At 39.7% G+C, this 27,964-nt stretch overlaps 1 protein-coding gene across 4 annotated transcripts in view; it reads left to right on the plus strand.

Annotated features, from left to right (window-relative positions):
* LOC121276286 (F-actin-uncapping protein LRRC16A-like) overlaps window positions 1-27,964 on the plus strand; it is a 417,343-nt gene that overhangs the window by 129,517 nt on the left and 259,862 nt on the right. For all 4 annotated transcript variants that reach the window (XM_041184533.1, XM_041184534.1, XM_041184536.1 and 1 more), the window contains exons 5-8: window positions 5,614-5,735; window positions 17,099-17,196; window positions 22,096-22,166; window positions 27,761-27,834. In XM_041184533.1, coding sequence (XP_041040467.1) covers window positions 5,614-5,735; window positions 17,099-17,196; window positions 22,096-22,166; window positions 27,761-27,834 — 365 coding nt within the window. The remainder of the gene's footprint in view (window positions 1-5,613; window positions 5,736-17,098; window positions 17,197-22,095; window positions 22,167-27,760; window positions 27,835-27,964) is intronic.

Consider the following 27,964-nt stretch of genomic DNA (forward strand, 5'->3'; position numbering starts at 1 on the left):
GGCTTGGCATCATTTATGAGAACAGCTACTTCTCCTGTGAGCCACCAGGTCAGGAATGCTGGTTGAGGGGAAGGGGGAGGTGGGATGACCAAATGCTCAGGACAGAGCCAGGCAAAGAAGTTCATCGAGCTGCAACCTCACTAGCTTGAACAAGGCTGAAATCGACCTTCATCGGCATAAAATTTTTTTTAGGTGCAAGGTGTGCTTGCGCTGAAACACAGCTTTGTGGGCGGGGCCTAACAAAAGCTCGGGATGAAAGCAATAGCGTCAGCAATCCTAAGTCAAACAACGATATGGCCATCCAGGACCATAGAATTTAATTGTTGAAGAACTGTGCAAGTCTGACTTTTCATCCCTGCTGCATATGTTATTGAAACTCTGAAGGATGACTACAAAATTTCCATCTCTGGATTGGAAGGTGGCTGACTTCCTTACTGAGTTCAGTTTGTTCAGACAACAGATGGAAAGATGTTTTCTGGACCTGGCTGTCTCCAAACCAGGCAACCAAACCATCAAAGTCATTATAGCCATAGGGATTGAAGCCCTATTCAGACTGAGCACATCAGGTACAAAGATAACCTCAGACCCAAGTAAAATATGGTTTACACTGGAAGACCATTTAAGAGTTAAACTTAATTTTTGCGTACACCATCTTGAATTTATGTCTTTCAGGCAGTGACGCGAGGAAACAATAGATCATTTTTTGAGCAGCTACAGAGATAAGGGGTGTAAATGTGACTTTTCAGAGGCAGTTCTGGCTGATTGAATCATTGAGCTCGTGATAGCTTCTACCCTTATTGAAGCATATCAAAAGGATCTTTTAGCATAACCTAAAGGTTACAGCTTGGAAGTATGGCTAAAATGCAGGTGCAAGTGTGAAGCAATTCTTATGGGTAGACAGGGTTTACAGACTCTGTACATCAGGGCTATCATTGGCATGGTAGCCAATTCAAGCAAACCTGCTCAGCACTGCAGGCGCTGCGGTCTCGTACATGCATCCAGATATTGTCGATACATGAAAGACATGTGGCACCAGAGGACACTGGAAGCACCAATGCAAGAAGCCAGAGCAGATGGTTCAGCACCATGACCAGCCACAGTCAGATGCAAGAAAGATACAGCGTTCTGGCAAACAGTGTACAAAATATTACAAATAGCAAATCCATGAAGTGACCAGTAAGACTGCAAGGTTGGATGATGAGGATGACTAGTGTTTAACACTTGCAATGAGCAGGCATTCCATACAATCAACATCTCAGAATCCAACATTTCCATACCTATTTGGAAAAACGTTTATCATGGAAACCGGCCACAGACAGCTTAAGGTGAGTGCTTACTTGCCAAAATACAAGGCTACAACTGTGACATATGCTACAAGCTGCTAAAGTACCACATCTGATACTCTAAGTCATATACCCAACCCACCCAAAACTGCAGATATTTCCTTAGGTCTAAAAATAGATCACATCAATACTGAAATAGGAGGCACCTTTCATGTCAAGTACATGAGTTTTCAGCAGTATAAATGCCAGCACTACAACAAGGAACGTCTAATGATCCCATATTGCAACAATTGTGGAAGACTGATTGGCAAATGGCCAGAGTCCTTCCAGGATGTTCTAGAGGTTCTAAGGCAACTTTGGCCTTATCGAGATGAGCAGGTGTTATCCCAAGATGTTATCTTCAAAGGTAAGCAAGTCCCTATTCCAGATTCCCTTAGACCTGACATCTTACAACAATTGCAGCAAGTGTATATGGAGATAGATTGAACCAAGTGATGACTAGAACAACAGTATTCTGGTCAGGGATGAATCAGTACACCGAATCAGACGTGAGGAAATGGAGGCATGCCCAGTTAACACACACAACCATTATTACCTCGCGAAGTACCCGCACATCCATGGACCAGAATTGCAACTGATCTCTTCAGCATCCATGGACATGATTTCTTGGTTGTGACTGACTTTCTTGAAATTCCGTTATCCGTTAGTTATACGACACACACAGCGTGGCCATTGAAGACGCAATGAGTTCAATCTTTAGCTTATTTGGGGTGCTGCAAAAAGTTGTTTCAGTGGACCCCAATATACTGGAAAACCATTCGAGGCAATGTGTGAATAGAAGGGAGAATGACCATACTATCTCGTCACCACACTATCTCAGGTCCAATGGCACGGTGGGATTTATGGTACATACCCTAAAGTCCTCAATTATAAAATGTTGGCAAACTAAACAAGACATGCAAATTAAACTGCTACTCTTTAGAGCAACACCACTCAGTACAACAATTCCTTCACCAGTAGAATTATTTTTCAGCAGACAAGTGCGAACAAACCTTCTCCGTCATCATTCGTTGATACTTTCAAGAGTACGATATACATTAATTGAGAAACAGGGAAAGACAAAGGATGCACATGACCAGTATGCAGGCAAAGAATTACCCAACTTAAACATAGGTAAAAGGTATGAATACAACACCCAACGGAGAGAACATGGAATCCAGCAGTATTTAACTTCAAGTGCCCATCCAAATTCCTTTTGAAATTGTTCATTGTCTCTGCTTCCACCACCCTTTTGGGCAGTTAGTTCCAGATCATTACCATTCGTTGTGTAAAAAGTCCTCCCTCACAAATCCCCTGCATGTCTTGCCCAAAATCTTACATCTGTGTCTCCTAGTCCTTGAGCCATCAGTTAATGAGAGTAGCTTTGCTTTGCCTACCTTATCCAAACCTGTCAAGTTCTTGTACACCTCCGTCAAAACCCCCTTAGTTCCCTTTGCTTCAAGGAGAGCAATGTCACAGGCAGTGTCAATTGTGGCTAAGTTGATAGCACACTCGCCTCTGAATCACAAGGTTCCAACTTCAAGTCCCACTCCAGAGCTTAAGCCCAGTACTAAGGTAGCATTGCACTGTTGGAGGTGTCGCCTTTTGGATGAGATGTTAAACATCTGCTCAGGTGGATGTAAAAGATCCCAAAGCACTATATTTCTAAGAAGGACAGGGCAGTTATACTTGCTCTTCTGACCAATATTTATCCCTTAATAAATCACAAAAAACAGATTGTCTGGTTATCATGTTGTTTGGGAGCTTGCTGACTGCAAATTAGCTGCTGTGTTTTCTGTTTTAGAACAGTGACTGCACTTCAAAAAATACTCCATTGGCCACATCAGTGGCTGCTGCTCAAGCCTCCATAGCCAACATGTCACACCCTGCCTGTGTTTTCAAAGAAGAGGAAGATGACCTGACCCTCAATTAGCTCATGAACCAAGTAGCCTTGGTATAACAGAGCTGCAAAAAGCAGTGAACTTTGCTGCAAGTATATTAACAAAGACATTTAATAAAATATTACTGTCTTGCAAGTGGCGCTTTACACAGCTTATTAAAATTGTTTCCTCTGGATTACTTCAAACAAGATATAACAAACACCAGACTTTATACACACACACGCGCACACACACCGTTATAATTTGTGACCTTAAAAAAAAAAATTGGACACCGTCTGCTCAATGAACGCAATGCATTGCCTACAGCAGTATAATATTTCTTCATTACAGTGCATATGTTCAGAGTAGATGTCAATGTAGTCTGAAGCATAGGTTTTGGAGGACCCTTAATTGTGCTTTGCATCTTCTAAAAAGGAAGCACTTTTGATTCATAGCATTTGGGTTGTCTGCAATGAACCACTTAACATGTCTACCAACAATGTGCCTTGGCAATCTTATGACTGTCAACTGCTGGCTACAGCTTCAATTGTTCATCATATATAATATACAATATATTACCATAAGCAAATGTTCATATATTTACTGAGAGAAAAAGTATTGAAATCTAAGTCAAATGTAGATGAACAGACTTGGCAAAGGCCTCTGCTCAAATGTTTGTGAGGAAGCTTTGCAAAACTCTTTGAACATGGACTTGGGAAACTGTAATGGATATTCCACTTGTGATATATCAGTAATATTGCCATTGAAGCTTATCAGAAAATACTTCCTTCCTCACTTTGCGCATACCTGGGTTTTGATAAGATCGGGGGAAACGACTTACATAACACACATTAGAGCTGCATCTTCTGGCTGGAGAGCGGGAGGTGGGGCCCACCCACCGACACGTAAAATAATATGGGGTGACGTTGGGCGGGCGTCCCGACAACGCCGCGCGTCTTTTACATTTTCAAGTCGGTGGGCAGACAACTGAGTCAGCTGCGCACCCGCAGACCTGTCAATGGCCTATTAAGGCCATTAAAAAAAGTAATTGAAATCATTAATGAACCTGCCCGTCCAACCTTATGGTTGGTGGGCAGTCTGGGAACCCTGACGGGCTTTTGAAAAAACACGAAACCTCATCCACAGGTGGGATGAGGTTTCATGAGGGATTTTAAAAATTCAGAATATTTTAAAATATTAGTTATGGACATGTCCCAACTCATGTGATGGTGTCACATGAGGGGACATGGCAGCAAAATTTTTCTCATCTTTATTTAATGTTTCAAACTTGAGCTGATGTCCCTGAGGCAGCACTTTGCCTCAAGGAGATCTGTGTGCTCTTTTGCGCACATGCGTGAAAGAGCACACTCCAGGCTCAGGGAATCTCCCCCCCCGCCAGCCCAGGGAGCACATAATTGGCCCGCCCACATAAAATGGCGACATGTCCCCAATCGGGGGCGCTGGTCGGGAATGCACCCGCTCCTGCACATCCCCCCCACCCGACAGGGGGAACATGTTGCCCATGGAAATGTTGAGACACAATGAAGTCATACAGGGACGTCTGCTCTTGTACCATACTAAGTTCCAAGGTTTGAGAAACCAAGGTCATTTTCATTTGGAAGCAGAAGAATTGTTCAAAGCATTATTTAAATACAAAATAGTAATCTCCTTGCATTTTTCATTTCATTCCATGCTTATGATTAATATTTCATGGGTAAATTTGGGGAATCACCCAGGGTAAGTTATTTCAAGTTGTCTGCATTTTTTTTTAGTGTTTTTGGCTTTATGTGCATGAATTCCTTTTACATGCAAACTACATTTTATATCTCATAGAATTTCATTGAAAAAAGTAATCCTTTGTCTCTAATTTTCTCTAACTGTCTTGAGGCTGTCCAATTGCATGATAAGCGCCCTTTGCCTGAGGTTGGAAAAGTATGAAGCAACATTGACCCCAGGATATGCATACACAGTAAGATTCCCCTCCCTAGTCCTGCAACATGTCTTCACAGATATGGGATGACTTGGCAGGCACCATAACTGATTCACTTTACTGGCAACATTGTAAAGCAAGTATAGACCATTGCCCTTTTAATGCTTTCCCCCAAAGAAGGTAGTGCTAATAAGTCACTCTGCTCTTTATGCATTTTGTTATTACAATTAACCCTTTGCTTTATGCTGCTGTAAATCCAGTGTAAATAAAATGCAAACGAACGCCACCAACCTATCAATATGTTGTGAAATACAGAAATATTACTGGTGAGGCTGTGACCCTTCAGGTGCTTATTGTAGGATATAGGAAGGAATCGTATATCATAAAACCTGAGTTCAAAGGACATAAGTCCTTACTTTCTTCTATGGTGTCCGATTTTATTCATGACTCACTTGGCTAGACCTTTTTTTATGTTTTTCAGTTGGTTGTAGAAACTGATCGATGCACTTTTCCTCTGAAACTAACTTCATCAGAAGAGGTGAATGAAGTGGTGGGGAACCTAGGATCGTGCCTCAAGAAGATGCTCCCTGGTGTCTCCCCAATGTAGGTACTCTCGTCAAGACAATGACCTTTGTAGCATTTAACTAATTGTAAAAAAAACTTTAAAGCATTCTGTTGAATATCTTGGTTTAAATGACCTAATCCTATTTAACTTGTTCTATATTTCATATCTTATTCTACCTCATGGTACATAGGAACAAGAGTAGATTGTTTAGCCCCTCCAGCTTGTGCTGCTATTCAATGAGGTCATTGCTGATCTGCTACCTAACTCCATACATCCCATCTTTGCCCCAATATCCCTTAAGACCTTTGGTCAATAAAAATCTCAGTTTTAAAATTAGCAATTGATCTAGCATCAATAGCTATTTGTGGAAGGGAGTTCCAACTTCTACCATCCTTTTCATGTAGGAGTATTTCCTAATTTCACTTCTGAAAGGCCTGGCACAAGCAGAGGCCATCATGCCAATTGTGCTTTTGGCAGCTTTTTGAAAGAGCTACCCAGTTAGTGCCAGTCCCCTTGCACCCCATGTTCTTACAAATTTTTCCCTTCAAGTATGTATCCAATTCCGTTTTTGATACTTGTAATTGAATCTGTTTCCATCACCCTTTCAGACAGTATATTCCAGATCTTCAGAACTACTGTGTTTAAAAAAAGTTGTCTTCATTTTTCCTCTGCTTCTTTTGCCAAATACCTTAAATTTGTGTTCTTCGGTTACTGACCCTTCTGCCATTGGTAACAGCTTCTCCTTATTCATTCCATCAAAATCATTTTGAACGACTCTATTAAATCTCCCCTTATCCATCTCTGCTCTAAGGACAACATTATCATAATCTGAGGGGGAAATTTTTCATGGCTACTGGGAATAGGTAGGGGAGTGCCTGTAGGTGAATTGCCTTCCAGAGCAAAGACATGACAGGCCAAATGGACTCTTGTGCTGTAACTATTCTATACTTCCCTGGTCTCTCCAAGTAACTGAAGTCCCACGTCCCTAGTACCCTTCTAGTAAATTTCCTCTGCACCCTGTCTAACATCTTGACATCCTTGCATGGTGTCCAGAGTTGGAGACAATACTCTAGTTGAGGCCTAAATAATGATTTACAAAGATTTAGCATAACTTCCATGCTTTTGTATTTTATGCGTCAGTTGTTCTGCCACCTTCAAAGATTTGTGTATATATACCCCAATGTCTCAGTTGCTATATCCGATTTAGAATTCTACTACTTAATTTATGTTACCCCTCCCTTTATTCATACCAAACGATATCACTTGACAGTTGTGTTAAATTCATCGGCTATGTGCCCATTCATTTCACCAGGCTGTACCTTCCACAAGTTCTCTTATTTATTCCTTTCAGAGTTTACTACGTCTCAGATTTTCTTATTATTTGCAGACTTTGACATTATGTCCTGTATAACTGGGCCCACAGTGCACCGTGCTGGCGGATTGAATTGTAACTTGGAGAAATATTATTTAATTTGCCTTGGATTAATGCGTCTCAGTCAGTGTTAGACTGACTGAACTGCATCGTTGGGTTTATCCTTTTCCTTTTTTGGAACAGGGATGTAACATTTGTAATTCTCTAGTCCTCTGGCATCATTCAAAGATTAGAAGATTGTGGCAGAGCCTCTGCTATCCCCACCCTTCCTGCAGCAACCTAGGATACGTCACATCTGGATTGAGTGATGTTTCTACTTGAATGTCGCCAACCTTATAAGTTCCTCTTGTTTATCGATTTTTATTCTATCCCATTTCACTACTATGTCTGTCTTTACTGTTTTTCCTTATGTCACTTGATTTGTTTGCCATTCACCTTAAATTGGTGTCATCTAGTTCTTGACCCTTCCACCAATGGGAACAGTTTCTATCTACTTTGCCTACTCTTCATGATTTTGAACACCTCTATCAAATCTATGTCGCTGTTTATATAGTTCAGTGTGCCTTTTTAACCTCTTTCTCAACCTGCCCTGCCACCTTCAATGATTTGTGCACTGAATTTCACCTGCCACATGTCTGCTCATTCCACCATCCAGTCTGTGACCCCTTGAAGTCTACTGCAATCCTCCTCAAAGTTCACAATACTTCCAGTCATCTGCAAACTTTGAGTTGTGCCCTGCACACACAAATCTAGGTCATAAATATAGAACAAGAAAAACAATGGTCCTAATACTGATTCCTGGGGAACCCCACTGCATACCTTCTTCCAGTCCTTAAAACTATTCTTGGTTTCCTGTAACTTGGTCAATTTCATGTCCATGCTGCCAGTGTCCCTTTTATTCCATGGGCTTCAACTTTGCAGGCAAATGCCAACATGGCACTTTTATCAAATATCTTTTGGAAGTCCATATACTACATATCAACCAATTGCCCTCATCAATCATTTCTGTTGCCTCATCAAAAACTCAGTTGAAGTAATTAAATGTGATTTGATTTTAACAAATCCATGCTGACTTTTTCTAATCAATCCACACTTGTCCAAGAGACTGATAATTTTGACCCAGATTATCGCTTCCAAATGTTTTCTCACCAATGAGGTTAAACTGATTGGTCTGTAGTTTCTGAGTTTATGCTTACACCCATTCTTGAACAAGCCTATAACATTTGCAATCCTCCATTCCTCTGGCACCATCCCTGTATCTAAGGAAGGTTAGAAGGTTATGGCCAGAATCTCCACCATTTCCTCAGCATCCTCAGATACATCCTAACTGGTCCTTATAATTTACCAACTTTAAGAATAGCCAGCCTTTCCAGTACCTCTTTTATCACGTTTTATCCCATCCAGTATCCCAGCTACTGCCCTTTTCACTGACTTTGGCATCACCACCTTTCTTGGCAAAGAGCAATGCAAAGTACTCATATAGTACCTCAGCCATGCTCTCTGTCTCCATGCATAAATCACCTATCTGATCCCTAATTAGTCTAACTCCTCTTACCACCCTTTTACTATTTATATACTTCTGGAAGACTTTTGAATCCCCTTTTATGCTAGCTGTCAGTCTCAATTTCAGATTGTTCTTTGTCCTTTTCCATGGCTAACCTACGCATTATGATGCCATGATCACTATTCCCTGTTCAACTGAAACTTGATCTGCTTGACACACCTTATTCCCAAGAACCAGATCCAGAAAAGCCTCTTTCCTCATTTGGCTGGAAACATACAGATCAAGAAGATTCTCCTGAACACAAATCCAAAACACTTCTGCCTCTCAGCCCTTTACTCTATTGCAATTTCAGTCTATACTAGGAAAGTCCCCCATTATCACTACTCTGTAATATTTGCACCTCTAAACTCACTGAAAATATGCTCCTTTAAGTCTTTCCCATTGTTTGGCAACATATAGAGTACACTCAGTCATGTACTGGTATCTCTCTCATTTCTTAGATCTAACTAAATAGATTCAGTCCTTGACCCTCCAGGACATCCTCTCTTCATTGTAATGTTCTCTATAATCATTATAGCCACTCCTCCCCCTTTCTTTCCTCATCATCTTGTCTCCAGGAATATTTAATTCCCATTGCTGCCTTTTTTTTCAGCTGGGCCTGTTTGTCACTGTGACATCATTTTCCCATGTGGCTATTTGTGTCTGGAGCTCTTACTTACCACACTCCTAGCATTAACATCCATGCACTGTAAGCCTAATTTAGACCTTATTGCATTATGCCTTAGTCTGACTCCATCTACTAATACCTTACTATTTCTTACTCTAGAGCTCTTTGCTTCTCTCGATCATTTGTGTGCCTTGTTCATCCTTCCTAATGTTACTTGTTGGTTCTTATCTTTCTGTCAAATACGTTTAAACCTCTCCCAACAGCAGTGGTAAACTGCCTCATGGAAGACATTGGCTGCGACTGGTTGGGACCTGGAATGCATTATGAGAGTGTGGTGGAAGCAGATAAAAGGGAGGTGGATAAGCACCTGAAGAGAGAAAATTTGCAGGACTGTGAGGAAAGGGAATGGGACTACTGATTTTCTCTTTCAGAGAATCAGCACAGACATGACAAACTAAATGGCCTCCTTCTGTATGTAACCACTAGCAGCATCCCCTACTGAAAATAGATGCAAAGTACTCATTTAGTACCTCAGTCATGTCCTTTGCTTCCACAAGAACAACTCCTTTTTGGTCCTTAATGAGCCCGACCATTTTTTTGACTGTTTTTACTATTTAAATGCCTATAAAAGACTTACGGGCTCCCTTTTATGTTAACTGTTAATCTATTCCCTTGCACTCTGCTTCTCCTATTTACTTTTTCAATTGTCTCCATACTTTTTATTTCGGCTCGATCCTCTATTGGTACGTAATTCCTAATCTCATAATCTTAATTCATGGCAGCTTTTTTTTCAAAAATTCGATTGCGTTTGGGCTGGCATGATGAAAACTGTATTTTGTGCCAAATTCTTGAATTTGATGCTTGAAAAAATAAGAGACAATAGAACTTAAAAAAATGTCTCTTTTCCTCTTTTAGGCTTAGACACACCTTTTTATTGAAAACCCAAGAGGCAGGTTGCCAATTAACTCCCATGTCACTGGAACCTATTTGATGCTGACTAGGAGATATGTATGCACATCAAGTAGCGTCTCGCCAGTAGAATTAATATTAATCAGCAGCCAACAATGAGAAGGATTCAAATTTTCATTTAAATAATTGGAGGTGTATGTTCCCTGAACACATGAATGATCTCAGCAGAGTATTGCATTGCTGTTTCATCGCTGGAAACGTGAGGCTGTAACTAATAAGAGTTTTGAGTAATGTTCACTTGCATACAACTGGGAGAAAAGTGGTGGGGTGGAGTGGCAGGTGGGAGAAGTTACATTCTGTTGACTGTGTTTTTTCTCTCTGCACACTTTCTGCCTGGCACATTTACGCATTCTCTTGTGCAGTGTCTCTCTTGCACGCTCTCTCTCTCTCTCTCTTTCTCTTTCTTTCTTTCTCTCTTTCTTCCACCCTGACGGAAGGTGGATTGTAGCAGTCCCTTATGTTTGACCGTCACATTAGCAAGTTCTCCTTCGCTTTACTTAAGCAACGTCAACTTTTTACAGATAATTAATTCCATAGTCTTAGTTCAGTCGTGACCATGTGAAAGTGGCCTATGAGCTAAGAATTTTTGTGTCTATGTAGTCCCCTTTTAATTTGTGAATGGTTCTATTTAAAAATAATGCAGCAGTTAAGCTTTATTCTTAAGCAAAATAAAAATTCATTTATTACAAAGCTACTGCTGGAAGTTACTTATGTAAAAGTGAAAGTTATTAACTAAAATACAGATAGAGATTCAAATGCAGATAAAGAAAAGATAATTAAAGTTGAGATTTCATATCAGTCTCTGAGATATCATTGCAGGCCTGTTGATTGAATACCTTCGTTCTGAAGTGAAGGGGTTGAAATTTGAGGTTCAACTCAGCAGCTGCGATGGCTTGTGAAGTTGAATAGTCAAAGATTTCCTTTGATAGGAAGAGCAGATGCTGGGAGAGGGTGTGGGCTCCTTTCCTTACTGGAAACTGCAGGTGCTGACACTTGAAAATTGACTGGTTTCCTTCTCAGCAGACCATGGATGATTTTCTGGATGTCTTACTTCGTAACTCCCGTTAGCGAGGAACCCCAACTCTCATTTGTGGCTCATGGCTAGTTCAGCTGAGTGCTGCTATTGACGCTCTCACTGCCATCCAAAATGGCTTCTTGCAGCCTCTTTTAGACAGTTCAAAGACACAAAAATGGCTACCATGTTAATTTTCAATAACTCATTGTTTCAAACAAGGCCAGGAAGGTAGTTAGAGCGCAGTCTTCGAAGAGGTTCTTCCTGCCCGCAACAGTGAAGCAGTAAAGATTCCGTTGTGCTGTCCAAGACATCCTTGAATTATTAATTGCCCTCTTGGTGACTGATTCTGAGATAACACATTTCAACAATGTTTAAGCAATCATCTGTTGAGATGGCTGTCTGCTGTGACTTCCATCTTGAAAGGGCTTTTAAAACTTAAAAGTTTTTTTCAAAGCAGGAATATACTTCTAACAATTTTCCTTGAAAATTCACAATATCATAACTGCACGGGTGTGACAGTTCTGACATTTTTTTATTCATTCATTCACGGGATTTGGGCTTCATTGGCTGGGCCAGCGTTTATTGCCCATCCCTAGTTGCCCTTGAGAATGCAGTGATGAGCTGCCTTCTTGAATCGCTGCAGTCCATGTGGAGTACACCCACAGTGCTGTTCGGAAGGAAGTTCCAGGATTTTGACCCAGTGAGAGTGAAGGAACAGCGATATATTTCCAAGTCAGGATGGTGAATGACTTGGAGGGGAACTTCCAGGTGGTAGTGTTCTCCGTATAATGTGTCGGCACTGTCATCTTTCCCCCATAATCAACCACAACATCATTATTACCTTCAACATTTCTTGTTTTAGTTCAAGGACCTCCTCATTATTCATTCCTTTTTGTCAAGCTATCTTTTAACATAACAAAAACAGAATTACCTGGAAAAACTCAGCAGGTCTGGCAGTATCGGCGGAGAAGAAAAGAGTTGACGTTTCGAGTCCTCATGACCCTTCGACAGAACTTGAGTTTGAGTTCAAGAAAGAGTTGAAATATAAGCTGGTTTAAGGTGTGTGTGGGGGGGTGGAGAGAGAGAGAGAGAGAGAGGTGGGGGTGTGGTTGTAGGGACAAACAAGCAGTGATAGAAGCAGATCATCAAAAGATGTCGATGATCTGCTTCTATCACCGCTTGTTTGTCCCTACAACCACACCCCCACCTCTCTCTCTCTCTATCTCTCCGCCCCCCCCCCACACACACACCTTAAACCAGCTTATATTTCAACTCTTTCTTGGACTCAAACTCAAGTTCTGTCGAAGGGTCATGAGGACTCGAAACGTCAACTCTTTTCTTCTCCGCCGATGCTGCCAGACCTGCTGAGTTTTTTCAGGTAATTCTGTTTTTGTTTTGGATTTCCAGCATCCGCAGTTTTTTTGTTTTTATCTTTTAACATACTTCTGTAGCACAATAGCTCAGATGCTTCTAGTCCTTTTGTTTACATTTTAAATCCATTTTTTGCTGATAATCAACCTGTTTGAACACACCTTCCATGGCCATCAAGTCCTGAAGTGGGAATTGAATCCTGAGCTTTTGGCCCAGAGGTGATTTTTATTCTATCCAATTTCTCCACTAGTTCCTGTTTTACAGTGATGAGAGCAAAATCCTCATCTTTACAGAAAATAGATACAAAGCACTCATCTAGTACCACTATTCCACAAGACCTTTGAGCTATGTATGCAGTTGAAATCAATCAAAATCAAATTGTGCACATCTGGTCTTATATCTTGGCACTGATTTTGGATTTGTATAATAACAAAGTAATAGCAGTGCAATGAAAGCTCTTTATAAATCCACAAGAACTAAACTCCACAAACCACTGAAGGTAGTTTGATTTATGATGTGTTAGACCTCTGATTAAGTGATTAGCAATTGTTCCAGACCACCAGCATGGCTTTGATTTCTAAGGGAACAATAAGTTCCAAGTTTTGCTCATTTACCTGGGAACTCCCACTTAATTTTTATTCTATCCAATTTTTCCATTAGCTCCTGTTTTATGTGATGAGAGCAAAATCCTCATCTCTACTTAAAATAGATGCAAAGTACTCATCTAATACCTCGGCCAAGCCCTTTGCTTCCACAAGAAAAATTATTTTCAGTCCTTGATTAGACCCATCTTTCCTTTGACTACCTTTTTTCCTATTTTTACGTTTGTAAACAACAATTAGGTTCCCTTTTATGCTAATTACTAGCCAACGGTCATACAAGCTGCTCCTTTTATTTTCTTTTCCAGTTATCCTCTATACTTTCTATATTCAGTTTGGTTCTCTACTACTGTGCAATTCCTAGTCTCAGCATTAACTAGTGGCTGTTTTAAGAAAATTCTAATTCACTGATTTCCTTCTGACTTGGCATGATGAAAACCATATTTGTGCCAAATGCTCGAATTGATGTTGTGGGGGCAAAAAAGAGACAGTGGAACTTTTCCTTTTTAAATTGCCTAATCATTTAACCTGCTGCGCATCTTTTTATATTAAAGAAAATCATTGGGGCAGGTTGCAAATCATCTCTGAGATCGCTGAAACCTACCAGAAGATGCGCATGAGCATCAAGTAGTGTCTCGCCAGTAGAATCAATCCTAATTAGCATTCAGCATAAAATGTCTTCCTATTCTAATACAACTACTGCTTATATTTTTCTTCCCTCTCATTGTTACCTCTGAATTTTCTTTGGAATTTTATTGCGCTTATACTTCAGAATCATAGACATTTTAGGATAAAAAAGGCTATTTAGCCCACTCTACTGATTCCATTATCAGTTACTACCTACACTAGATTCCACTGCTCTGCTTTTACTCAATAGCATATTTGAATAACTACAAGAAAAACATGTGCATAATTAGACAGAAGGCATACAAATGGATTTGCACATCCACATCTCCAGTGCATCAATACACAATTTTTTAACATCTTAGCTACCTCTGTGTACATCAAATCATCTTGTCCTTTTATAGTTCCATTTTAAAATGCCAACCTTAGCTCAGTGGTAACATTCTTGCCTTTGAGTCAGAAGTTTGTGTGTTCAAGGCCCACTTTGGAGACGAAAATACATAATCTAGGCTGACACTCAACTAAAACCACAAAACAGATGATCTGATCATTTATTATAGTACTGTTTGTGAGATCTTATGTGCAGATGGTATGTCATATTTCTGTGCATAGCAACAGGAACTTCACTTCAAAAATTACTTAATTAATTGTAAACCACTTAAGGGAGTCCTGAGGACTTCAGAGGTTGTGTATAAATGTAAGATCTCTCTTTTATTTAACCAGGTATGTGTGAACCCATGGCCATGCCTGAGCCTCCAAAATACTGAGAAGCCCACATGATCGAGTTTTTTGGTTTCCTTGATATGGAGAGTACATACTCTCTCTTGGTAGGCATACACCCTGCCAGAATGTTTTGATAGCAAGGTCGAGACTTTTGAGCTGTCAAGTAGGTAACAGATAATGCTCAAAGTGGAGAGAACTGGTAAGCTTCAGTGCTTGTCAAGCTAGGGTTACCATGCTCATTAAGAGCATTACATTGTAGTCATCTGGATCTCAGTGAGAGAGTTTGCAGTGACATATCTTCCCAGGTCCCATTATTAATCCAAAGTCGCTGATCAATTATCAGCAGGGTCGCAAAGCTATCTAATTCAGGTGCAAAAAACTGTAGTTCCTGGAAATCTGAAAACAAAACATAAAACGCTGGAAAACACTCAGCATGTCTGGCAGCATCCATGGAGTTAACATTTCAGGTTGATGACCTTTCATCAGAACTGGGGAAAGTTAGGTTTTGAGCAAGCGAAAAGGGGAAGAGTGGAAAAAGAGCGAAAGGGAAGATCTGTGATCAGAGTGGAAAATGAGACAGATTAAATGACAAAATAATTGGTGAACAGCTGCCATTCACACCTTCTCTAGATGCATTTTTTTTGTTTCTTTACTTGTCCCACTACCTCTCTCTTTGACCTTGTATCACGAACTCTTTTGTCATTTAATCTCTCCTGTCTTCCAGTCGATCACAAACTTTCCCCTTTGCCCTTTTTTTTCACCCCACCCACCCAAACCACTCCCCCTCCACTTGCTTAGAACTTATTACATTTTTAACTTTTCTAGTTCTGATGAAAAGCTGATCTGAAACAGTAACTCTGTTTTTCTCTCTGTGGATGCTGTCAGTCATGCTGAATGTTCTCCAATGTTTTCTGCTTTTGTACCCAATTCAGACATCTGACTAAGTTTGCCATGGATGTTGACTTTGTTCAAATCCATTTTTCTTGGAGTCAGATTGACCCCAAAGAAATCCACCTCAAAGGATAATCACTTTGTAATTAGACACCAGGCACTGAAGATTTTTATCCTCATTAAATAGACAGCATATACGACAAACCCCAGTGTACCCTCTTAACCAGATTATGGTCACCTGCTATCTAAAATTATTCAAGGCATGGTTCGATTCTTTGGGGAGGTGAGAAATCATAGAATTCTGTACAAGAATGGGTTAGGTGGACTGAATAGCCTCAATCTTCCACACTTGTGATGGTATCTAATGGCGGCTTTACTAGTTGGAGTTGCGTAGCTTTAACAGGAATTGCTTGCATCTGCTGCTCGGCCTTATTAGGGTAAAACCTTGTTCTAAGTTTGGATTTTTCCTCAAAAACTTATCTGCCATTCCAAAGAAAGCTACCTTGTCTTCCAATATTTTTCAATTCATGCTTCTGTTTCTGTATCCTATAATAATATAATATCTATAAATCTGTTACTTCCATGGAATGCTGCATGCAGAATAAGTAGCTAAAATTTGCAAATGACATATAACGGTTTACGTACAATAAAATTGTCAATGGCATTTTGTTTATTTTGTGGAGGTTATGACTTCAAGCTGAATCTTAACTTCCAAAAACGGGCGGGTTTTGGTCTGATATGAACATACGAATATGAGCAGGAGTAGGCCACTCGGCCCATCAAACCTGCTCCATCATTCAATAAGATCATGGTTGATCTGAATGTAACCTCAACCCCACATTCCTGCCCACCCCCAATAACCTTTCACCCCCTTGTTAATCAAAAATCTATCTAGCCCTGCCTTAAAAATATTCAAAGACTCTGCTTCCACCGCCTTTTGAACAAGAGAGTTCCAAAGACTGAACACTCTGAGAGAGACAATTTCTCCTCATCTCTGGCTTAAATGAGCAACGCATTTTTAAACAGTGACCCCTAGTTCTAGATTCTTCCACTTTCCTCATAAGATAACCTGCCCATTCTTGGTATTATTCTCGTAAACCTTCTCTGAACTGCTATAGCATTTACATCTTTCCTTAAATAAGGAGACTTGTACTGTACACAGTGCTCCAGATGTGGCCTCACCAATGTCCTGTACAGCTGAAGCATAAAACCTCCCTACTTTTGTAATCAATTCCCCTCACAAATGACGAACGATTAGAGGATAAAACACCACAAGTCTGAACCAGGAACTGAACCTTACCACTTCTGTTTTAATAGAGGTGGGCAAGGGATGGGTAACTAACTAATCTCACTAGAATCAAATTGGTAATTTAAATATTGCAATAAGGCTGCCTGCCTTCATTTTTACAAACATTCTGTTTTGACTCATTTTATCAGTGTAAACACAGCAGCTGCCAGGAGGCAAAAATGCCTTTCGGGCATTACTTGTGCGACAGAAGGAGCAGGAGTATTTTTTCTCGACACTACAAGCTACCTGTGGACCATCCTCCTCCAACTCCCCCGGCAATCTGTCTGTCCCCTTCCCCTCTGGTGATCTATCTGATCCTGTCCGTGAGCAGCATCAAACATTCTGAATAATACATTTTTTTTTAAATATATGTAACAGGAGGGTAATGAAAAAGGTAACAATGGAACCATCAGATCGACTGTCATCTCTTCAGGCATTGTGGGATAGCCAGAACATTGCAGAACCAGGGCCTTGTGGTAAGTAAAATTAAATGTGAATTTTAGGGAGCACTGCTTTGAGAGATCTGAAATGGATGGACAAAACCACAGGCAGTTGGATTATTTATTTGGATGACCATTCATGGATCCCTGCATCAGAATTATTGCTGAAATCTATATATTTAAAAATATGACCTCTTATTATGGGATATGTCTTAAAACCCATTAAATTTCAACTAAATTTGGGTTTAAAACTACATTCTTAAAAGCTGACTACTGTTCAAACACTTGTCTAAAATGTGTATACAGGAGTTCTAAAGTTATTTTTATTGCAAGTTTTAGTTCTCTGGCTTTTCAATTGTTTTTCCATTGGTAGTTGCATTTTTGCTCAGCTTATAGTTACTTCAAGTTCATCTTTTTTTAATGGAAAGTAAGCACTGGAATCTTGAGGATTTGCAAAGTTTTTTTTCATGTTTTGGTTTCTTTTTGCAAATATTAGGGTGCTCTTTAATGTCTCATAATTTGGTAGGCTTTGGGTTACAATCAGATTTTCTATCTTAGCTGAAGTAGCTCTTGATCAAGGGCTTCCTTGTAATATCGAAGTGGTAATTTTCCAGAAAGAACTGCCATTCTTAATGGCAGCTGCTTCTAACTTAGTGAGCATTTGAACTAAAATAAGGGTAGCTATTAGTTGATCTAACTAGGTGCTTTATATATCTATAAATGTGCGGTGGTAATGCAACTTCAATCAGGAACACTTTGCTGACACTATGGACGGAGTTACTTTGCAAAAATTAGCATCCTGAAAATATTGAAATAAAATCATTTGTTTGAAATTGGTTCCTCAGTAAAGGTAAAATCGTTCGGACAAAAAGCATTATATTGTTGATCTTTGCTGGGTCTCCACCTGAGAGTTATCTGTGCAGAAGTGATCATTACCTTTTCTTGTTCCTGTATGTGCCCCCAAATGAGGCATGAGGCCCTATGGTACAGAACAGCCTCCGCTTTGTACTGGGAGGGACTGTTACTGAACATACACATGGTGAGAAGAGTTATATTAGTAGCAATACTTAAATGATGTAACAAGGCTTATATTAAACCAGTAGTGTGCAGTTTATTGGTTTCAACCTTGCCAGAACGTGACTAAATCTGAGTTAACATGACGATAACGATAAGGATTCATGCCACACTAATTTTTTGCTGGCACTATATTGTACTATACCTTTACATTGGCTCATGTTAATTTTAGTATGGATTATATTGCATGATCTGAGCATTTTGTTCTTTTGACCTCTCAGCTGCCCCCTCTTGTTAGGGAGGTGTAAAGATAGCAGGCAGCTGTTATAGGACTATGGGTCCAATGTTAATCATTTCTCAGTGCAGTGGATAACTGAAAGTTTGTGAGGAGACTGGAATGGAGTTTTATTTTACATTTCATTTGAGAAATTAAGGACGGAAGAACATTGTGGCACATTTTTGGAATGCCTAAAGTTGATTTTGAGGAAGTTTGAGCAATTTGAAAGATTGCTGCATGTACACAACGTGTTCAGGAACACTGAGTTAACGTGGTCTGTAATTGGAAAAAATGGCACTTTAGACATATTTGGGGACAATGAGGGAACTCAGCCTCAATAAAGGGGACTGGTATAATTATGAATGAATGTTTCACATTTGGTTGAAAGCAAATAAAAGGAGATGAGGGTAAAATAAATGTGTTTTTCATGATGGGACCAGCTGCTTTTGATGTAGTTTTTAACCAGTGTTGTCAGAGGCACCCTAGTTCGATGGACTATGCTGAAATTAATGAGATTCTGGACTCATATTATGGCACAATTAAGAATAAGATTGCACTGAGAGTTTCATTCAGTGAAAGGAAACGTTTGCCAAATGAGACTGTTGCAGATTACATCAAATTAAAGAAACTCTCTTGTTACCATAAGTATGGCATAAACTTAGAAAGCGACCTTAGAGAAATGTTCATATGGGGCTTAAAGAACAATGAAATCCAGGCCAATATTTTGAGCAAAGGCAATAAGCTTACATGGAAAGAGGCCTGAGATGAGGCCACAATGTTGAAGTGGCAGAAAGAGATATTTGCACATTGCAAAGAAGTTCTTTCCTGAGCTAACAGGGGAGTTTAACTGGATTTTGAGATCCAGGCTACGGCAGCCTAGTTCACAGAAATTTAGATGCTATTGTTGCCGTGGTAGACACAAGTTGTTTAAATGCCCCCATTTCCAGTCAATGTGCTATGCCTATGGGAAAGTCAGTCATATCCAGATGGCATGCAGGAGCAGAGGGAACAGAAGTGCTTCAGGTTGCAGTCATGCACCAGGTCAATGACATGGTAGATCAAAAACCAATTCGGGAATCTAGAAATTCTCTTATGTTCATATGATAGATATGGAAATAGAAGTTGATATTATTGGGCATGGAGATCAAGAGTTATAATCAATCACAGGGCAAGAAAAAGAGCACATGGAAAATGCGAGTAAAAGAGCTAAAGGTATAATTTCAGCACCAACAGTAGGAAAGAAAGTAATAGATTCACAACTTAGTTTCATTGTTAATACAGTTAATACAGCCATGACTGTTATCTTGAAGGAGAGTACAAGAAGACTCTAAGTCACATTTCCATGTGCAAAAATCTTGTAGAGCTGACTAGTTATTCCAGTGTGAGGTGAAGTTAGTGTTCCAGTGGAATACTATGATCCATCCTATTACTTGTCTTTGGTCCTCGTAGGAGGGAACCATGTTTCCCTGATGGGAAGGAATTGCTTTAAGAAGATATAGTTAAACTGGGCCAAGTTATGTAGTGATGAGTAAGAGTATGTCTATTATTGAGGAAGCTCCACGAGAGCACAAAGTGGTATTTGAGCAAGGGGGATTGAACAACAAAATTGGACATCACAAGGCCAAAGTCAAGATAAAGGACAATGTCTAGTCGACAATTTGCAAGGATAGGCCTGTGCCTAATGCACAGTTAGAAGCCGTAAGTAAAGACCTGAATTGATTAGAAAGAACAGGGCCAATTATGAAGGTGAAGAGCAGTGAATGGGCCACATCTATTGTGGTAGTTCAAAAAGTAGATGGGTCCCTTCAGATTCATGGCGATCGTGGTAAATAAGGTGATCAAGAAAGATACTTACCCATTCCCTACCAGTGAAGATTTGTTTCCTAATTTAGCCAATGGAAAGGTGTTCAGTAAGATAGATTTATTAAATGCATATTTGCACTGTAATTAAAGTTAACTGACAAGAGCAAGGAACCACTTACCATTCATACAGACAAGGGTTGTACCATAATAAAAGGCTACCATTTGGCGTATCCCAGAACGTCATGAATCAGTACTAAGTGGGATGAGAGGAGTGTGCTACTACTTAGATGGCATCCTAATTAGCAATAAGGCAGAGAAAGATCTCATTGTAAGTCCTAGATTGTCTTTAAGCTTTATGATGTCAAGTGTAACATACCTGGATCACAAAATAGAGAGTGAAGATATCCACCCAACACACAAGAAGTTTGAGGGTGTTTGAAAGCAAAAAGACCAGAGAACAAAGATGAACTTAAAACATTCATAGGATTTGTGTATTATTCTAAGTTCATCCCACTTAGCCAATACATTCACTCCACTGTGTCAACTGCTGAAAGATGGAATAGCTTGGGAGTGGTCTGTGCAGTGTCAGAAAGCATTTGAAGTAGTACTCTCTAGCGATGCTGTTTTGACCCACTATGATCCCAAGAAAGTATTGGTTTTAGTGTGTGACACCCCACCACAGGGGCTATGTGTGGTGTTATCTCACATAATTAAAGACAGTGTGGAGAAGCCGTAGCATATGCTTCACATATTTTCGTGAAGTCAGAACAAAATTATTAAGGTGAGAAAGAGGCGCTGCTAACTTTCACAAATACTTGTGTGGTAGGAAGTTCACTTTGTTAACTGACCACCAAGCTCTTACGATCAGATTTGTTTCAAAGAAGCAAGTACCATCCCTAGTGCCAGCACAGTTTTAGAGGTGGGTGTTGATTTTGATTGCTCATCAGTACAATAAGAAATACCATAAGTCAGCAGATCTTGCTAATGCAGACATTGTTTTGAGATTTCCCATGAAAACGGATTCATTTCCAGCCACTGAGTTACCTGTGAATTACTTGACATACATAAATGACATGCCAGTGTGTGCTAGAGAAGTTAATGAAAAAACCCAGAAGGATGTGGTGCTCTGTAAAGTGCTCAATTATGTCATGGATGGCTGGCCTAAAGTGTGTGATGAAAAATTGTAGGAGTATTTCACATGAGAAATCAACTGAGTGTAGATCAAGTCTGTGTTGTTTAAGTTTAAAAGTCATTATTCAGCCAAGGTTTAGAGAGATTTTTAGTGGAGCTTCATCGAGAAACTTGATATCTTTGTTAAGCACATACTGGTGTTAAGGAAAAACACTTAGTATTATCAATCAGACATGTTTTGGATGTGATTATGGTAGAAACAAATAAGCAACCCAAACTATTACATTTCAGGTATTGATGATGTTGGTTTAGTCATTTAGTATGTACATGTACCATTTGATGTTTTAATGGATCAGTTGTTTGTTAGTGGGGAGGGAGTGTTATACATTAGCAGATCTGAACATTTTGTTCTATTGCCCTCTTTATTGCCCCCTCTGCTAAGGAGGTATAAATAAAGTTAGTTCAGTAATGGCTACCTGCTGTGGGTTCACATGCTAATCTTACTCAGCGCAATACACAACACATATGAATACATTACAAGCTATCACAATATATCACGATATAAGCAGCTTTGTCAGTCAGGCATAGAAGCCAGAATTTTCCTTACCTAATTTTGATTTTATTGCATTAATCCTTTCTGCATTTTGTCTCTAATTTACACAGAATTAGAACTTTGTGCAATTTTCTTGCCATTTTCTTTTTGATTCCAGGTGGTTTCTCTCAGATGTATGCATGTGTTTGTGACTGGCTTGGATTGCCATATAGGGAGGAAGTGCAATGGGTAAGAACACTCTACAAAATGCTTCATAAGCTCACAATTGCATTATGACAGGAAATGGGGCATGAATCAGTTTTTTCTGTTTTGTGATTTTGCAGCTGACAAGCTAGAAAAATGATTCCTGATGGTTTGCATTCATTTGTGCCGTGAAATTATTCATAAAATGAGAAGCAAGCCTGTTGTGATGTGGCCGTGTCGCCTATTTATAATAGAATTGATCTGCAGACAACTTTCTAAGTGGAACTATTGGGTTTATTTACGATACAGCCAGTAGCAACTATACGTGTGCTTTCAACTCCATCTCTATCTCTACACCATTTGTCGAGGTAGCCCGCACTGCTAACACATTAGTTTACACAGATTGTGTGATCTTACATCCTGGGACTATTCTTAAAGGTACAGTCCAACATTTAACAAAACCATAATCACTACATTCTCCCCTTTAACTTTGCTGTCCATATTGTATTTACAAGTATATTTATCTCATGACATTAGAATATTTATTCAGGTCACGAAATTTACAAGTTCAGAATTTCAAGTGGTTTCCTGGTTCGTGTGGAACATCACAGCTCCCTGACTTCAGAATCTTTTTCAGGAACCACATTCTCTGGAATTGCGTGGACATCAGGTACCTTTTTGGGCACTTGCAGTTCACTGTCTTCTACTCTGATAGAGACGTCAGACGTGTCAGTCCTTGGTTGAGCATCTTCAACAAGAAACACTAGTTCAGTAATGGTTACAGGTGGAACCATATCTTGTGGTATTTCTCTTTTTCTTAAATAGTCCACATGCTTACTGGTGGCCTGGCCTTCCACTTCCACGTGGCATGATAATGGTCCAATCACTGAACTTACTTTACTCGGTAACCACTTCGGTCCTGCACTGAAATTCATCACGTATACTGCTTCTCCAACAGTAAATTGTCTCTTATGACTATGCAAGTCACGTGCAGCTTTTTGGTCCCCTTGGCTCTTCTCCGCCTTTCTGTCCAAATTTGGAAATATTAGGGTCAGTCTTGTCCTAAGACGGCATCTCATCAACAATCCTGCAGGTGTGGTGGGGTCGTCCTGTAGCGAAAAAGAAAGCGTGCAAGCCTGGTCTCCAACAAATCACCTGTTAACTTCTTCATATTTGTCTACAGCATCTAGAATTCTTTCCAGATAAGGCCTTGGAAATAACTTGTACCTCTTTGATTTTATCTTCAGCATCATCATCCTGCAAACCATTGTGAGGGACTAGAATAACATCAAAGATGGCACTGTTTGATAATTTGTTTATTACCTCCTTTGAGTGTTTACAGATGCTACCAGCCTCCATTTTATTGTCTTTTCAGAAACGTCTTCCTTTTTGTCGTCGTCTTTCTACCACAGAATTTAGTCTTGTCCTTCGTTTTGACTTTACTGTCGGCCAGACTTAGACCATAAGGCCTTAAGAAGTAGGAGCAGAAGTAGGCCATTTAGTCCATCGAGTCTGCTCCGCCATTCAATGAGATCGTGGCTGTTCTGATAATCCTCAACTCCACTTTCCTGCCTTTTCCCCATCGCCCTTGATTCCATTGCTGATTAAAAATTTGCCTATCTCCGCCTTGAATATACTTAATGGCCCAGCCTCTACAGCCCTCTGTTGTAAAGAATTCCACAGATCCACCACCCTCAGAGAAGACATTCCTCCTCATCTCTGTCTTAAAACGGGTGACTCCTTACTCTGAGATTATGCTCTATGGCCCTAGACTCTACTAGAAGGGGAAGCAACCTCTCAGCATTCACCATGTTAAGCCCCCGAAGAGTCTTAAATGTTTCAATCAGGTCGTCTCTCATTCTTCTAAACTCAAATGAGTGCAGGCCCAACCTACTCAACCTCTCCTCATAAGAAAATCCCTCCATACCTGGGATCAACCTAGTGAACCTTCTTTGGACTGCCTCCAATGCTAGTATATCTTTCCTTAGATAAGGGGACCAAAACTGTTCATAATATTCTAGGTGTGGTCTAGCAAGACTTCCCTATTTTTATACTTCACTCCCTTTGAAATAAAGGCCAACATTCTATTTTCCTTCCTTGTTACCTGCTGAACTTGTATGCTACCTTTTTGTTATTCATGCACAAGTCCCCAAATCCCCCTCTGCTGCAGCTTTCTTTAGTCTTTCTCCATTTTAAGTAACATTCAGCTCCTCTATCCTTCCTGCCAAAGTGCATAACCTCAAATTTTTGCACATTATATTTCATTTGCCAAGTTTTTGCCCACTCACTTAACCTGTCTATATCCCTCTGTCATTCTCACCACGTGCCTTCCCACCTATTTTCATGTCATCCACAAACTTGACAATAGTACATTCACTTCCCTCATCCAAGTCGTTAACATATATTGTGAATAATTGTGGCCCCAGCACTAATCCCTAGTTACAGGTTGCCATCCTGAAACTGTCCCCCTTATCCCAACTTTCTGCGTTCTAATAGTTAGCCAATTCTCTATGCATGCTAATATACTACCCCCAACACTACGGGCTCTTATCTTTTAAGTAGCCTTATGTACAATACCTCATCGAACACCTTTTGGAAATCTATATATATTACATCTACTGGTTCCCCTTTATCTATTCTGTTTGTTACCTCTTCAAAGAATTCTAATGAATTTATCAGGCATGATTTCCCCTTCATGAAGCCATGCTGACTTTGCTTGATTAGATTATGTATTTCTAAATGATCTGCTATTACATCCTTTATAATAGACTCCATCATTTTTCCAACGATGGATGTTAAGCTAGTTAGCCTATAGTTACCTGTTTTTAGTGTCTCTCCCTCTTTGAAAAAGGATGTTACATTGGCAGTTTTCCAATCCTCTGACTTTTCCAGAATCTAAGGATTCTTAGAAGATTATCACCAGTGCATCCACTATCTCTGTAGCTACTTCCTTTAATATCCTAGGATGCAACCCATTAGGTCCAGGGGATTTCTTGGCCTTTAGCCCCATCTGTTTCTCTAATACTTTTTCTCTAGTGATAGTTATTGTATTTATTTCCTCCTTACCTTTTGCCCCATGATTTTTAGTATTTTTGGAATGCTATTAGTATCTTCTACCGTGAAGACTGATGCAAAGTATTTATTCAAGTCCTGTCCCATTTCCTGGTTCCTCGTTATTATTTCCCCAGCCTTATTCTCGAAGGGAGCTATGTTCACTTTGGCTTCTCTCTTCCTTTTTATATATTTAAAGAAGCTCTTACTGTCCATTTTTATATTACTTGCCAGTTTACCTCAAAGTTTATTTTCTCCCTCTTTATTATTTTTTTGGTCCTCTTTTGTTGGTTTTGAAAACTTTCCCAATTCTCTGCCTTACCACTAACCTTTGCCACATTGTACGTTTTTTTCAGTTTGATATTATCCTTAGCTTGCTTAACCATAGTTAGTTTACTCCCTTCCTAGTATCCTTTTTCCTTACTATATTCACCTACTCTCAGGTGAAATCTCAACTTGTCGTAGTTCAATAGCTGAGTCTCCCAAAGCTTCATTATCTGCTTGCCTTTTGGAAATCTCTCCAATTCTTGTTTTCAAAGCCTCATTGACTTCATTTAGCTGATTCTTTAGCTCTTCTATCTCTTTTTTGTACTTGTTGGCTGCCACCTGGAAACTTGAACATTGATGTGTCTTCTCTGCCAACTGGTTCTTCAGTTTGTTCATAGAGGTGCTGAATTCTTCCTGTTTCTATTTGTAATATTCCAGAGGCACAATCTTTGCCCTGAAGGAATCTTGTCGTGTGCGAAGGTTTTTCAACATGTTTTCCTTTTCCTTGCAAAGGTTACTCACTTTGTCTTGAACTCTGTCATTCAGCAGGGTCTCCTTGAGTTTCTTCTGCTGTTCTTACATGTTTTTGTTTGGGATAGACTACATTTCTTCCAGTTGTTTAGTCCTTACGCACCCCTATTTCATCCTGTTGTGGCCCTTGAATTCTCCAGGCTCTTTCTGCCATACTTTTCCTTGTTCCTTTTTCAAGGCATGAACTCTTCAGCTTCCTTTTGAAATCTCTCAGGCCAATCAAAGTTGATTTCCTTTAACCGGTTTCACCCTAGAAGGCTTGGTCTTCTGCCTCCAAATACCATCACGGGCAGCTTTGCCAATTTGTTTCTATAATGGACAATTGCTCTGCTGATACCTTTTACTTGGATTTCTTCGCCTGTGTAAGTTTTCAACATGGCAGATGTTTGTTCCAAATTTAATTCATGTTCACCATTATTTAAATATCTGAAAGTGTGTTCTCCAGTTACAGTAGTGGAATCTCCCATGTCTGCTTCCATTTTTACAGGTTTACCATTCACTTGTACTATAACAAGTATTGGCTCTGTCTTCCCAATTTTCATGTTCAACAAAGAATAAATGTCTGTAGATTTCATTGGGCTTCTTATTTTGTTTGCAAGCCTGTTTAAATCTCTCTTTGCACTGTCTTGTTATATGCTCACTTCTGTGACATATCTATTAAAGTTGTCCTTCAATTTAGTTGCTAAATTATTTCTTTTTTGGTTAGTGGCGGCTGATTCCCGCTTTGCAATGGAATCTTGCTTTTTCGTGCCACTTATGGCTGACTGTTCCTGCCTGATTTGGAGTCTAGTGCCATTTTGCGTTCCTTTATTGCTTGTGAATCTCTTACAGTGCTTTCCACAGCCAGCGTGATTTCCAAAGCCTTCTTAAGATCCAGATTCACTTCAACCAACAATCTCCTCTGAATAGTGTTTTCTTTCACACCACACACTAAACGATCTCTGAGCATGTCGTTCAGAGTCGAACTCGCAGTGCTCTGTTAGTTGCTTCAAATTTGCCACATAGCTAGCACTATTTCACGAATTGAACACCTTTGTGTCGTGACTGAGGGCTTGGGTTGAAAGTGTCCCTTTAAGAGATCCACCAATTCTTCGAGATTCTTTGAATCTGGGGCACTGGCTGCCATCAAACTTCAAATTAAACTATAGGTTTTGCTCTCAAGTACTCAAGAGGATCACTTGCCTCTTCTCTTCCCTGTGATTTCATTTGCTTGCAAGTTCTATATGCTGCGACCAATCATCTGTGGCTGGATCAAAGGGTGTGATTCTACCAAACTGTGGCATTTTGGTTGAGTATATCTTCCGTTATTTTAAATGGACGTTGATACTCTTAATCGCTGGGCGAGATAAAGTACAGATTCTGATTTGTCTTAATTTACCCTGATCTATCTTCATCGCAAGTTTGTTGTAGTGTAGCCATGTTGCCTATTTGTAATAGAGTTGATCTGCAAACAATTTTCTAAGTGGAATCATTAGGTTTATTTACAGTACAGCCAGCAGCAACTACATGTGTGCTTTCAACTCCATCTCTATTTCTGTGCTGATTGTGGAGGTAGACCACATTGCTAACACATTTGTTTACATAGTTCGTGTGATCCTACATCACAGGACTATTCTTAAAGGTACAGACCAACATTTAATAAAACCATAATTACTTTAAAGTCCTAAACTGATTATAATTTCCCAAGATTTTTAATTTTTCTTTGAAACAGTTTAAAGTAATTTTCAGCTAGGTACAGATCAGACTACAAATCTAGTTTCCCTCTAATTCTAATCTTCTGTATTTTCAAGGATGTGGATACAATTTACCTTACACAAGATACCAGGGAACTGAACTTGCAAGACTTCAGCCACCTTGACCACAGGTAAACTGGAAATTTATTCTTGATGTTGTTCTGTTCATCTAGCTTTTCAAATGCAGTCTTGTTAGTGAATTAAAGCTTTTTATGAAGTTGTTAGGCCAATGCTGCTGTAACTGGCAGACCATCAGTTTGG

Source organism: Carcharodon carcharias, chromosome 3 (genome assembly GCF_017639515.1).
Source record: "Carcharodon carcharias isolate sCarCar2 chromosome 3, sCarCar2.pri, whole genome shotgun sequence".
Taxonomy (NCBI): Eukaryota; Metazoa; Chordata; class Chondrichthyes; order Lamniformes; family Lamnidae; genus Carcharodon; species Carcharodon carcharias.